Genomic DNA, 15522 nt, shown 5'->3' on the forward strand with positions numbered 1-15522 from the left:
TCCTACAAGTTTGGCTTTTTCTATGCTCAATGTTTTGCATTTATAAGACTTGCTGTGTTTGTAAAAGTTCTTTTCATATTGCCGTGCTAAGCTGTCAATCAATTGCAATTTATGAAATAACTGTGGTTTGGGGAATGACAAAAGTATCAGCTTAGATTCTGACAAAATCACTTAAAACTTTTTATGTGATAAATCCATCCATTTTATATGACAATTTTCATTTTAAAAAAACATGCCATGTATTTATACTGTGAAGTCTTATTTACGTAGTCACACAATATTAGAAAAAGAGTTCATTGAAGTCAAGTTCAAGTCAGGCAGCTCTCTAAGAGGACATAGCACATGACCTCAAACAATAGCTTTAACTGAAATGAAAAATGACGAGGCATTCCTTAAATTGGTTATATGCCATCTTGTCTAATCTGCTATATGTAAATACTTCTATCCTATAAACAATCTTAATACTCTCTGACAAAAGAAAAAAATGATTTTGCTTTTAATGAGTCTGACAAATCATTTTATTATTGTCAGATATAAAGCACTTCCAGGTATTTGCCTTTTTGATTTAAACACTTGCTTTCTAATTTGATCACAAACATTGAATTCAATTGAATTTATTTTGAGAGCATTTTCAATTGACATGTATATAATAATTTAACAAAATAAAATGCAAAATACTGATTTTAATCAGTAACATCATGCCATAAAATGCAAAGCATCACACAGTATATATAAACAATTTTATTTAGACATGTCTGCCTTGTTCAAAATCCCAGAAAGTTCTAATGTAAATGGTAGTTTCCAAGAACAGTAATCTAAGACCAACAATCAAAGGAGTAGAGAATACAAAGTCTTCAGTCCACTCTGGAAAACCTCTAGGGCCCACAGTGCCCCTGAAAAAGATATTCTTTCTGAGCTAAACCTGGGCAAAAACAATACAGTATAGTAGTGACTGGAGTTTGATTGTGCTGGAATACTAACAAGGAGTGATGTTTCTAGTGATGATGCCAATCCTTCTTCTCCATTTTCCTATTGAACCACTCAGAAGTCTAGTAGCACTTAAATGTACAGTAATACCGCAGTTAAATGCCTCAAATTGCCTGAGAATGAAGCTCCTTTATAATAAAGTGGGCATAAAGCAGACTGCGATGCATGCTCGGGTTTAGACCTATCTGCCAGAGCATTATAGACCCTCTCTACATGGTGATATTGTTCATACTGTAGAACACAAAGCTATTATTCAAGAGTACTTAATTATTTCATATATGCTGTAGTTATTTTAATATGTTTAGAAAGTAATACATATAACTTACCCAGTCTGCCATAAAAATATAAAGCTTTATTTAGTCTCCTCAGGGATCCTGGCAAGGTTCAACTCACAGAGTTGGGGAAAGTAAGGCAAAGGTGTTGCCTTTAACCCCAAATGAGCAAGGTGATGAGGAGTGGCAGCGTGAGCATGCAGGCATGGGATAAGGCAGATAAGGGCATGTGGACTCACATGGAAGGAGCCATGGATTATTGAGACGCTAGTAGCAGCGTTGGAGGTAAACCCTCCACCCCTGTCATAACAGTACATATCCATGTGCCCCCTAATGTACAGTACAGTACAAAAGTTTGGACACACCTCCTCATTCACTGTGTTTTCTTTATTTTCATGACCATTTAAAGCACTCCATCACTCTCCTTCTTGGTCAAATACCCCTTACACAGCCTGGAGGTGTGTTTGGGGTTATTGTCCTGTTGAAAAATAAATGATCGTCCAACTAACCTGACTTCTGCACAACACAACTGCTGGTCCCAACCCCATTAATAAAGCAAGAAATTCCACTAAATAACCCTGATCAGGCACACCTGTGAAGTGAAAACCATTTCAGGTGACTACCTGTTGAAGCTCATCGAGAGAATGCCAAGAGTGTGCAAGCAGTAATCAGAGCAAAGGGTGGCTATTTTGAAGAAACTAGAATATAAAACATGTTTTCAGTTATTTCACCTTTTTTTGTTAAGTACATAACTCCACATGTGTTCATTCATAGTTTTGATGCCTTCAGTGAGAATTTACCAATGTAAATGGTCATGAAAATAAGAAAACACATTGAATGAGGAGGTGTGTCCAAACTTTTGGCCTGTACTGTATATCTGCCTCTGATAATAAAGTTTCTTTTATTGTAAGTCTCAAAACATTATGAATGTTGTTTTTTGCAACAGACAATATTAGAATATAATTAGCAGGATTAGTTAAGGCTGTTTTTGAGCTATAACTAGGACATGAAGGTTCTGTTTTGCAAGATAAGTGGATTTGTGAGATTTCAGTTTTCCTCAAAGTATTGAGAGAAATGGAACAAATCTTCTTAAAATGCTTTGTATCTTAGTCTAATTTATTTAATAAAGATGTAACAACGGCCAGTATTAAGTAATCAGGTTAAAATATTCAGTATGACTTTTTCACTACTGTGAATATTTTAGCAAACTAGTTAGTTTGGCAGTAAGGGAAGGATTTCATAGTTTAATTTTAGAATTTAGTTATAGAATATCTTGTTAGGTCAGAAGCAGTTTATCACTAATATAGCAGAAGTCTGAAAAAGTTTAATAGGAGTAAAACAGAGCAGCTACAACTAACTGTTAACTAAATCTGAAACAGAAGGCTAAAAATGTAACAGTTGCTTGAAAAACAGCACATCCTAAGAACTTGATTTTTAATTATTTACCTAAGCTCACTGAACAAAATTGCCATTTGCTTGAACTGAGCTCACTGCAACGGTCCAGTTCATGAATATTACAATCTCCTTGCACAAAGTAAACCAAATTAGTCACAGGATCAAATGAAAAGCAGTTTTTGTAGTAGGCAGAAAAAAAATTGCAAAATATTACTCTACTCTGAAAACCTAAAGTGCCCAGGATATTGAATCCATCATCTGAATAGCATGATGTTACAAGTGGTCCTGTCACAGTCAGGTGCCTCCTTGTAATGAGCTACACTACATTAGAACAATGTACCGCCTTAAACATATTTTACATTTGCTTGTTGTCATTTTACCTATAGTCCCCACCATCTCCTCCCACTTTACATCCTCAAAATGCCCCACTTTATGTTATACTTCATAGTTAAATTAATTAATACTTATGTGTTTATTATATAGTAGTACAGTGAAGTGACCATTTTGATATACAATTAAAATAAAATAATGGTATCACTTTATTTGTGATATTATGTTTGTGTACATTTGAACACACAAATATCCAAAACAATCAAATAAGGAAATAAAATAAGAGCCCTCTTTGTTAAAAGCTATTTTAGTATATCTATTTGAAAACTCGGGCAGAGTGGTGCCTCTTAAGACTAGGGATCTGCACTGCCAATCAGAAGGTTGCCGGTTTGAATCCTGTAAATGCCAAAAGGGACTCTGCTCTGTTGGGCCCTCAAGCAAGGCTCTGTGTGCATGAGTGCTGACAACCAATGAAAGCTCGTCCAGAGGTCCAAACACATAATATAGTAATGAGGAATAAAAGGGACTTTGGACCTTACAAACAGATGAGAAGCTCATCTGTCTGATGTCTCATGTTTTACATTCAACAATAAAATGGAAAAAAAAAAAAGGGCCAAGAATGCAATTGAACTTGCCATAGTTGTTAACCATTCGTACAGTGCCAGCTCCGTCAGACAGCAAACTATTGGCTGTCACAAAAAGGGGTGAGCAGGAATGTGGTCGATGGTTGATATTCAGTCAGCAAATGTGTCATCGACAGCAACTTTCAGTTGTACAAACTGACATGGTCCAGCGACGCAGTCAGCAAGTGTGACATACTCCACCACTAAAAATCGTGTAATGTGACATCGGCTTCACCCGCTCACTCTTGCAAGTTCCTTCTTCACCTCAGCTTGTTATTCAAATGGTAGTGAGACAACAGCAGGAAATCTTATGCTTGGCAAGAGCTGATCTAATGCAGGTTGAGTCTTGTGCTTGCTTGATAGCACGGAGAAAATTTTGGCCAATTCCAGAGTATAGAGGAAAGAGTTCATATATTCATTAGGGCATTTTTATTATTGAAGAATAATGCTTAGCTAGTTTTTATTTGCATTTATGTTTTAGTTTATTTAGTATCATAGATTTAAAGTGCACAGTAGTAATGTTAAATGTATAAAGTTAATGATTTTTTGGTTAATCACTACATAGACCTGCTTTCTGACTTTAGTTTTCTGGTCTCTTAAATCCATTTTGTATGTTTCTTGTCTTTTGCAGTATTTGGGATTACAGATCACTTTAATTCAGAGCAAACATTTGAAATTTTCCAGTTAAATGCTAACCATAAAGCAGTCATTTAATACCTTTTTTCTTTCAATGTTTTTTTCCTCCATTAGAACCTTTTATCGGTTTACAGCGGCCTGGGACAGCTCTATGCACAACTCTTTGATGTTGAATCGTGTCACACCTTATGGAGAAAAAATCTACATGACACTCTCGGCTTATCTGGAGGTGATATTTTCAGTCTGCTGTCTTTGTTGATTTACATGCAATAATATTTTGCAAAATATTGTCTGATTTACAAAGCTTTTGTACATAATACTCAAGATATATCACAAGAGAAGCAATCATTGTTATTATATACCGAGTAGCACTTTCCATAGACAGACCTATATAATAAAGCCAGTTTGAGAGCAATCTGTCAAACTTTATTTTACATTAAATAGCATATGACATACTGTAGTTCAAACAATCACCAAATGTTACAGGATTAGGCAGCCCTTAGTTTATATTTGTATTCATTACCTTTCACGGTGTGCATTTATCAGAGAGTGACACAGTAATGCAGTCAATCATTCTGTTATAATATGTACCATTATTTATCATATATATTTATATTTATATATATATATATATATATATATATAAGGACTAAAGGAAATGTCTTTCTGACAGGTTAAGGGAATTAAATCTAAATAAGGTAGTTATTTCAGATAAGGAAAGCCTAAGTGTTGGGGTAGGGTAGTTGTGCTCACTGGCATGGTGCTGGAAAGTGACGTGTGTTGAATAGCACATACAAGTTAGAATTTCCACTATGTTCTGTATATGTGTGTAATCAAGATTATTTAATGTGGCTTCCAAGAGCAGGCAGTGATTATATCTTTCACAGTATATAACATCTTCCATAAGGAGTACAAACTCAGTATACTTTAAGAAGAAGTCACTAAGTCATTACAGTAGTAGAGGAAAGCAGCAAACCAACCTGATCATCTATAAAAACCGAAAGCCAGTGAAAGAGGTTGGGAGGAAAACATTGACAGTTTTGTGTACAGCATGGGAGTTTTTAAACAGTATCTGTTCTACTGCTATGTTTTGAGCTGCAGTGATGGAGTGTCCATAGCTTGACCTTGCTCCTTGTGATCCAATGTTTTAGAATATTTCAGATAATTTTATAAAAAACACTTTGATAAAGCTATTCAGAGATATTTATCTAGATTCTTTATAGAAATATCACAATTATAAATGGGTGGAAAAGTATGTGTCATTTTTGCCACTCTAAATTCCACCCTCCATATTAAATACACTCACAATGCACCTTATAGAGAAGGCGGTCAGCATTATTTTATACTGCATGACATCTTGCATCTTGCATAGCACAATTTAAGACAGTTTATAAAGTATTCAGTAACCTTTTTGTTTTCTGTATATACAGCAATGTTTTGCACTGTAAACAAAATGAAAAAGCACTATAGGTAATAGTCAGTCATTGTAGTACAGTAGTGCCCAGTACTGAGAAGGTATTGTGTGGAGCATTATGACAAAGTACTTATGAGACCAGTATATTTCTCTGTTCATGTGATATATAGCATATAACTTTGTTAGACTGCTAGCACTGTGCAGTCAGTTTCAGAGAAAAATCAGTGTTTTCTTTAACAGTATATCATACCTTTTCTAGTAACCATTGTACAAAACCCATTTCAGAAATTCACATTTCAGTACAAACTGAAGAATATAACACTTTGTAGATAGCTACAGTTACTTTGACATTCATTTTGCCAATGTCACATTGACATTCATTGCACATTTAGTAACTGAAGCTTAAGACTTCCTAAATTCCGAGGAAGCTATACATTGTACAATACTGTAATGCAATGGGTTGAATATTTTTGGACAACTGTGTATTTCAAAGTAATTTCTAAACAATCTTGGTATTTATAATGTATTTTTCAGCTTTATTTGACCAATACGGAAATAAAATGTAAACTGTATATAATGTGCATACATTAAACAAATATTATTTAAAACAACACTGTAACACTACATCTGAATTGGACAGTCTAGGTTCAGTGTTGCATGCAAAACATGTATCAGAAGCCTGTTTGTGTTCCTATAAAGTCCATGACTATGCATGTTGACCAGCAAAGTCCTAATAGGTAAATTACTACAACAACAACAACATTTATTTGTATAGCACATTTTCATACAAAAAGTAGCTCAAAGTGCTTTACATAATGAAGAATAGAAAAATAAAAGACAAAATAAAAAATTAAAATAAGACAACATTAAGACATAGAATAAGATGGTCCGATGGTCAGGGTGAACAGAAAAAACAAAAAAAAACTCCAGACGGCTGGAGAAAAAAATAAAATCTGCAGTGATTCCAGACCATTAGACTGCCCAGTCCCCTCTAACATAAATGAAACGGACCTCTTTGGATTTAGGGTTCTCACGGAAGGACTTGATGATGATGGTCACGTAGACTTCTTGTTGGACCATCATCATGCTTTGAGTAGGTGGTGGTGCTGCCACCACCACCACAAAGAAACCAGAAAAAGAAACAGAAGAGAGAGTAGGGGTCAGTACGGATTTTAGAGCCACCATGAACAGTTATTATAATGAATTGAACATACAGTTCATACGCGTGAACTAATTTCTCAGTATCTTTCAATGATATAAGAGGTCTAACTTTTGCTATGTTTCTTAAGTGAAAAAATGCTGTCCTAGTGATCTGATTAATATGCAATTTAAAATTTAGATTACAGTCAACAGTTACCCCTAAGCTTTTTACCTCCGTTTTGACTTTTAATCCTAATGTATCCAGTTTATTTCTAATAGCCTCATTGTATCCATTATTGCCAATAACTAAGATTTCAGTTTTCTCTTCATTTATCTTGAGAAAGTTACTATTCATGTTACTAGAACATACCACTGGAGACAGCTGTGTAAAATAATTACAAAAAGTTTTCTTTTTAACAAAGTGAAGCAGAGACTAGTCTTACCTCAAATGCTTATGCATTAATCTATTTTTTTCCAGACCAAATATTAATCTTATGGGTATAAATGATTTGAAAACTGCAATAAAAATGAATTTGAAAATGTCATCTAAAAAATGTAAAGGTTAATATTAATAACATTACACATTTCATAACTACATTAACCAACTGACTTCTGGTATTTCATTGTCCTAAAACAATTTTACAGATATTTTTATTATATAATAATCCAAGTAATTGCTATAATAAAATAAACTATAGTATCTGGAACTGACATAAAATATAATTTATATGTTCATGTTGTTCTATATTAGTAATATATTATGGTCTTTAATTTAAAATAGTTTCCACATACAGTATCTTCTTGTCCACTCCCTTCACTTCAGCTCAAGCACTGTTCCATCCCATCAGCTGCAAGTCTGGATACACAAATGATGAAAGCACCGACATGTTTACATGCACATCTCATTTCTGCCTTAAGTGTTAAGGAATAGGTAAAGCTTCCAAATAATGACATCTGTAACATAGTTCAAAAATAAAAATAAATTTCATCTTTGGTAAATAAATAAATAATTAGTTTCTAGTGACCTTTATATTATGGGCAGCTTTAATTGTTCTTTGTAACTCTGCTTTTAACCTTTTTCAGATGGAAAACTGCACTCAGCCAACAGTCATCACGAAAGACTTTAGTATGGTGTTTTACTCCAGAGATGCCAAATTACCTGCCTCTCGTTCCATAAGGAATCTTTTTGGTAGTGGAGCACTGAGGGCATCAGAGAGGTAAGGAGGAGAGCTTTGCATAAATCCTGTAACAGAATATTCTCTGTGTCTTACTCCCTGGCTATGCTTCAAATGCTAAATTGTGAGTCTCACATAAATAGCTAGGAGCAATGTCATGTTGATAAATGTTTGAAGCACAAAGAAAGGACTAAGTGAGTTAGGTGTACCATTACCACCCTGGAAGAAAGATAGTAAAATAAAATTTTACATAATAAATGAATCAAAAGTAAAAAAAAAAAAAAAAGTGTATTTCATATTGCATTTCATAATTATTAAAAATACCTGGATTTTATTTTTTCACAGTAACCGCGTAACAGGGGTCTATGAAGTCAGCTTATGTCACCTTGCAGATGCTGGAAGTCCAGGTATTGTGTTTATTTTTGTTAGTGCCTCAGTTTTTGCCCTGTGTTGGCTGGGATTGGCTCCAGCAGACCCCGTTGTATTTGGATTCAGCGGGTTAGGAAATGGATGGACTGGGTACTGTAATTGTATTTACTTATTTGTCTGATGTCTTTATCCAAGTCGACTTAAAAACATTTATGATACAATTGATTCTATTTCTTTTTGGTTTCCCAGTTGCAGCACAGGAAGGTCAAACGACTTGCTCATGGTCACGCCGTGTCAGTAGCAGGATCTGAACCCATTTGACATAATGTAGTTGAAACACTCACAACCCACAACCTCAAAGCCTTAACCACTACACCACACTGCCCCACTAATTAAAAATATACTCTATTTCCACTTATATTTTCTGGAAAATATTTCAGGATTGTTAAGTTTTGCATTGCATACAAAATTTTAAGGTTTTATTTTCAGCAACAGGACAGCATAATGGTGTAGTGATAAAAAGCCTAGTCAAGGCTTTGTCGATGTGAAGTTTGCATGTTCTCTGCCACATGTGCAGCTACTCCATCTAATTCCCAAATGTCTGTGCTTTTGGTTGATTCACAACTCTGAATTTTGAATAAACTGAGAATGAAATGGTATAGTGTAATGTCAAATAGTAAACGTTTTTTAAACTGTATTACTAATGTAAACAGCTAATATTTAAAAGCAAAATTCTGCGAGTGTTTCTGGCACAACTACACCAGAAATCCCAGAAGAATCCTCCAGGGAAGTGAGAGTTGCAGTTGTGCCAAAAGTTATAAGATGCATGCCCATGTGGGAGAGCAGTAGCATCCTCTGGACCATACACCCCGTATACAATGTGTTCAGGGAGCTCTGAAGCACAATAAAAAGGGGCGCAAGCACTACTGAGATAGATTGCGCAGATAGAAGCATATCATTTTTCCTAAGGACTCAACAGGGTAGACTCCAGGGAGATCTGATTCTCTCCTTGTAAAGATCAGAGAGAATAAGCAAGTGACCTGTTGAAGACTAAATGATAGTTAATTATTTCATGATATTTTAAAGAGATCAGACCCCTGGACACAAACAATACAAAATGGTATGTGATAACAAATTAATAATGCAGAGGGGTAAAGGGTATTTGGAGACTTAAGACTATGCAACAAGCAACAAAGCCCATTACTATGTACTGCTTTGGGTACACCTCCACAAGGATTTAAACCCTAACTCAGGTTAGAGTGACTGGGCTGCTTGCAGAACCTGGATATTGCTATGTAAAACTTCCTCCTGCATTCTTCTTCCTCTAGACAATTTTCAAATTAAACCTTTGTCTCACGCATGAACTCCAGACTACAAGCTTGTGATCAAAGGCCTTATAGCCCACTTCTACCTTGTTCTGGCCTCCTTATAGTGTCAGCCCATATGACACCATCCATCCATTTTCAGAATTGCTTATTCGTTTGTGGACTATAGTTCATGTAACACTTATGACTCAGGTATTTATTTTAACGGGCCTGTGAATATTCTAGTTGGTTTGTTCAAATTTATCTGCATTCAACCTGTTTAAGACAAAATTTGACAATTTATAAAATACTAATTTAATTAACTGCATGTGATACCTCCAAGGAAACTTTTTGTACACTCCAGAATTCAGGTAATAATTGCACCATTCTCTTCAGGAATGCAGCGAAGACGCAGAAGAGTCCTTGATACTTCAGTGGCCTATGTACGAGGAGAAGAAAATCTTGCTGGATGGAGACCACGTAGCGATAGCCTCATCCTGGATCACCAGTGGGAACTGGAAAAGCTTAGCCTTCTACAAGAAGTAGGCATTGACCAATTTGTTCCATAAACCACTATTACAAGTATGGACACTTAAGAGCAGCTCTTGTCCAATTGTTTCAGGACCTCTGATTCCGCATCCATAAAAGTGGTTATGTTTTATCATTGATCCCATCTCTTGACCACGGCAACCCTTCCAGCTGTTCTCCTTTTCCCTTTTCGATCATTCTTTCAATCAAATCTTTTTTATATATGATATTTACTTACAGTCATTATGTATTTATTCTTAATTTTATCCTATTTTATTCTTGATTCTTTTTCTTCTTCTGGTCTTCCTTTTTTAAACTTTCTATGTTGACAGTCTTCTTCTTTTCAGTCTCTCTTCTCGTTAGTACCTCCTGCTCTCTCAGTGCTGTTCCTTCTTCCTGCAAATTTACAATACTTGTTATCTTTTTCTTGTTATTTCCTTCCATTGTTTCTTTCTTATTTTCAGTGCTTTTTTATCACCTTGTTCATTCCCAGTGTTTTCATACAATTTTCTCACAACTCAAGGAACTAGGGTTTAATTCTTGGCCAGATCAATCTGTGCTGCATTTGCATAGACTTTGTCCAAATATTTGGAGTTCATCATCCATCCCAAAGGTGTGCTTGATGTGTTAATTGGCATCACTATAGTATAATGTGTGTGCGTGAATGTAAGCATGAATGTTCCTGGCAGTAGATAAACATCCCACCCAAGGGTCATACCAGTGTCTTCAGGATAGTCCCTGGCTTCAGGTGATCTTGTAATGAATGATCTGTTTTTGTTCTGATTTCTCCATATTTAATTGCCTAAACCTATACGAACATAAAAGGATAAGAAGTCTAATCAACAAAAGTGGAAAATTTTGCCCAGCAAGCCTGTTGGGGTAGTTAAGTAGTCCCAATACTTCATTCAGATAGATTTTAAAAGATGTCAGGGTCTTCTATTACATGGCTCAACAGTCTATTCTAGATTCCCATAACCTGTTCTTTAAACAAGCACTTTGATTGATTGGGTTTTTTCTTAAATTTTGTCAAGTGTCATCCATTACAAGGTTCACTATTTGAAATAATTCTGCAGAACTTTATCAATGCCTAAAAAAAATTTGAAGACTTATTTTAAGTCACCAAGGAATTAAATTGGTTGTACACTAGAAAGGTTATCACATCTTAATTCACTTATTCTTTCTTTTTGTGAAATTTTCCTGTTATTTTATTACTTCATCTTCTTCACCTGTCCTCCCAAATTTTCAGTCTGGTCAGTTCATTCAATCTATTGCCCATTCCTACTTCTTACCATTCCATCACACACCTGATCTTTCTAATCTAATGCTTTTTTATTTTTTTATCTTTTCCAACCCTTTGTTAACAATTTATATTTTGTCATACCATTCAACACTAATCTGATTTTTTTTCCAGTTCTTTTTTTTAGCATTATTAAAATTGTTGGTTCCATCTTTTCTCATTATTTATACGTCGTTTTTCTTGTTATGTGCATTAAATTCCAGGTCTAAAATTTTGTCACTGATGAATTGCCCATAGAACTAGAAATTATTGCTGCTGCAAGGTTTGCTTATCATCTTAATTCCAATCTAATGTCTCCACAGTCATCAGTCATTCCGTGAACATCTTTAGAACACAGAATCAAGTCCTAATTGATTTACTGACTTGAATGTTACCCGTACAAATGCATTAGTGGTACAGTGAAACACATCCCATTGTTTAACTCATAGGTGGAGAAAACCCGACATTACCTCCTTCTACGTGAAAAGCTGGAAACTTCAATGCCCAGTGGTCATGAATCGCTGTCTTCTTGCGGTAGTGAGGATCTCAGTGAATCTAATAGCTTCTCCTCCCAGTCCTCCACAGAGAGTGGGCCCCAAGGGCCAAACCCAGTCCCCGACAGTCCCAATGAACGACAAAGAGAGCTGGCTGCCAAGGTAAGCTAGTGCTGCTGTTTTACTTAAAGGCGTCATTCTTGTTAATGCTTTAACTGTGTGTCTCTGTAGGCAATTGTTGTTCAATGTAAGCAGCTCAGAAGTAGACAACTTACAAATTATTCTGGACAAATGTATAATCACAGTCCTTTATTTTTAGTTACCATGTTATATGATGAAGCCAATTAGCCAATTCTATTATACAAACTCCCCTACTGCATAAACATGCAGCCAAGATTTATTGTTTTTTTGGATAATAATATTTTAGTAATAATATTTTGTGCAGTCGCTTTTTAAACAACAACATATTGTTAAATTTACCAATAAATTTACCAATTTGCACTTCTTCTATAAACCATCCCAATTGTTAAAAGTACTATAATGACAAAAAAGGTTGAATAGCTAAATTTCTGAAGAGTGGTATAACTTGTATCTACAAATAAAATAAATATTATAAATTAATTGTTATATTCAAGAATTTATTACAGGGTGAGTATACAGTAGTAAGAGATGTTGGTCAAATGTTTCCTAAGTTTTGGAAGGATCAGACATAAAGCGCTTTGAGTAGTGAGAAAAGCGCTATATAATGTAAAGAATTATTATTATTATTATTTGTGCTATGCACAGGTAGCTTTATAGGTTTATAGGGTCATTATTGTCAGGGGTACAGAGCTCTTCTACATGAATCTTTGTGATCCAGTTTCATTCTTGCCATTTTAACACATTTACAGTAGAAAATTATTCACAAATGTAAATGGATAACTTGGGCAACTTGGGTAGGAGTCCTAACAGATTTCATGTAAATCTGTTTTTTACTGTCAAAACTATATTAATGCCAATTTCATCAAGATTTTAAAAATTTGGGCATCCGGCAGTTGTGATTATTAATTATAGAAGTAGCCGCTCTGCCTTACTTTTTCCACTATCCTCCTGAAATTAGAAGAAAGCCTCCGCTAAGAAAGTACATTTTTTAAATTTGTTTTTGCAAATTGTAGCACGTCTTTCAGTATCACTGTCCATACCATTACTTACTAGAGTTAATATACTGTAGATGTCTGAGTTTGTGGCTAATTTGTCATTTGCCACATATGAGGTTTGCTTTATTTATTTATTTTTGTCATTGTCTTGATGTTTGCAACATTTTGTCTACAATGCACTAATATGCACTTTATTCTGTATGATCTGACAGGCATTTAGGACCTCCTGATAGCTATGTAGAGTTGTTACAGTATATGTTTGAGCATTGTTAACATGGGTCATAGATTTGAATATGGCATTATGGCTGCCATTATAAAAACTGTAGTATGAGACCCACCCTTAGTCCTACTTTTATTTTAGGAGAATGTGGTTACACGGCCCAGCAAATGGTAAGAGAGCTGTCAGCACATTATGTAACAGGATCATATGACCCTCCAATAAATGAGAGATTCTTGCCAAGTGGTAGTAGTATGAGCCTTAGCGTCAGACTGTCATAGAGCACAGAAGGGCAAGGATTGCAAGAAGAGAAAGAAGTTATGTATCGAGTTACACAGTCTGACAGCCTGTTTATATGTATCAATAATAACTGCTATGATTGACAAATGTCCTTGGGTTGGTCTTGTAATTTAAATATGTGTTGGGTGGGATACAACACTGCTGTAGATACATTGGTCTTCTAATTGGAGTCCTAACCACAAAGTCTTTGGGGTTCCTTAAAATAATCCCAGCCCAGATTTTACCCTAAAAGTAATTCTTGGACAAATGTATGGAGGGGCCAGAGGTAGCTAAGCGGTGCAGAATGTGGTCTTATTGTTCTTATTGTGGTACTTCTCGGTGGGAAAGTGCACTATGCACCTTACCTAGTGGACAGGGGTGTATATCTTGTTTATTTTGGCACACAACAGAAATAGATATTTGCATTCCTGGTCTATAGTGTTCAATTGTTACTCATTTTATTATTCATCACTTATGAACTTTATTTTATTCATAAAAACACTTCTTTTTGGTACTTTGGATTTTTGCAGTATTGCTTTAGAGACAGTGCTGTTTCACGTGGAGAATATTATACCTTATGGGTCTTTGTAGTTGTAGATTTAGAATGCTAAAATGAGATATGATTTCATCTAGAAAACACCAATTTACAGTGGACTTGCAATTTTTCGATGAATCAAAAAATTGAGCCTCATTATGGTGTTAGTTTGTCTTTAATACTTTCTGCTCAATATTAGCAGTTTTGCAAATCATTGCTATCTGAGTGCGTATTTGATTTTTCTAACATTGTTCTGCATCGTTAAAGTAAAACAAAACACAACTCATTTAGTCCAGGGTAAGCTAACAATCATAAGCTGCAGTACAGTATTTGGACACAAAGCCTCCGGCAACATTCACACACACATGTAAAAAATGAAAGTAATAAATGAATATTAACTTAATTTTCTTTACATTAATGTCTGTACTAAAGCTAAGAGTTATGGTAGTCTTTTATAAAAGGATTTTGCTGGTACTATGATTGGCTACACTTTGAAACTTTGGTTTTAAAATTACTAATTGATATGTTTATGAGTTTCCTGCAACTAATTCCAGAGTCAATAACAAACTGTTTTTCTTTAAGGAGCCCTGTAGCTTAACTAAAAGATAACCTTAAAGTTAGTTATTTTGTGTTTTCTGTCTCAAAGTGGAGAAATAATTATGGATACAGAGGAGAGAGGTAGGTGGGCAAATCAAAGAAGCAAATCCAATGAAGGCTTAATGATCTAAGATATTTTCCTTTCATTTTTGGTTAAATTGCCCTCTGGCTGTTCTCTTTATCTGTATATTTTGTTATTTCTGTCTTCTGCAGTGCCTGCGGCTTCTCACTCACACTTTCAACAGGGAATACAGTCACGTATGCATCAGTGCCAGTGAGAGTAAGGTAGGTTCATTAAATATGGTAAAGCTTTTATTATTCTGTTTACTGTGAATAGGTCTATAGAGGGAAAGTGGAATGCTAAAATAGCCAGGCTGCATGGTGCTATGATGGCTAGTGTTGCTGCCTCATATTGAAATTACATCTGCTCTTTTTGTGGAGTTTGCACCTTAACCCTGTGTGTTTTCTGGTATCTTCTCCCACCTCAAACATACGAAGATTGAATGTGGGTTTTGCACAAGAGTCTCTGCAATGCACTGATATTCCATCCAGCGTTTATTCCTTTCCTTATCTTATTCATCCCATATAGGCCTTGACTTCAAATCACAACACATAAAATGAAGGGTTGGAAATTAGTTAATGCCTTAAATAATTAGAAAATAATGTAATCAATAGATCAGTCTGTTAATAAGCTAATATGAATATTATGAAAGCAGTTACCCTTACTCTTATTTTATTTATTTTTTTTGTTTATTTCACTTCTTCTGTACTGGAATAGATATTACTTAAATAGATGGATAGCTGCAAGAAAAAGA

At 35.0% G+C, this 15522-nt stretch overlaps 1 protein-coding gene across 21 annotated transcripts in view; it reads left to right on the top strand.

The window, feature by feature from the left end:
- The window catches only part of kif1aa (kinesin family member 1Aa), a 247128-nt gene that overhangs the window by 209699 nt on the left and 21907 nt on the right, over positions 1-15522 (top strand). For all 21 annotated transcript variants that reach the window (XM_039762404.1, XM_039762412.1, XM_039762416.1 and 18 more), the window contains 6 exons: positions 4358-4472; positions 7881-8014; positions 8318-8379; positions 10042-10187; positions 11899-12105; positions 14921-14992. In XM_039762404.1, the coding sequence (XP_039618338.1) occupies positions 4358-4472; positions 7881-8014; positions 8318-8379; positions 10042-10187; positions 11899-12105; positions 14921-14992 (736 nt within the window). The remainder of the gene's footprint in view (positions 1-4357; positions 4473-7880; positions 8015-8317; positions 8380-10041; positions 10188-11898; positions 12106-14920; positions 14993-15522) is intronic.

The sequence above is a fragment of the Polypterus senegalus genome, chromosome 1, assembly GCF_016835505.1.
Source record: "Polypterus senegalus isolate Bchr_013 chromosome 1, ASM1683550v1, whole genome shotgun sequence".
NCBI classification, from domain to species: domain Eukaryota; kingdom Metazoa; phylum Chordata; class Cladistia; order Polypteriformes; family Polypteridae; genus Polypterus; species Polypterus senegalus.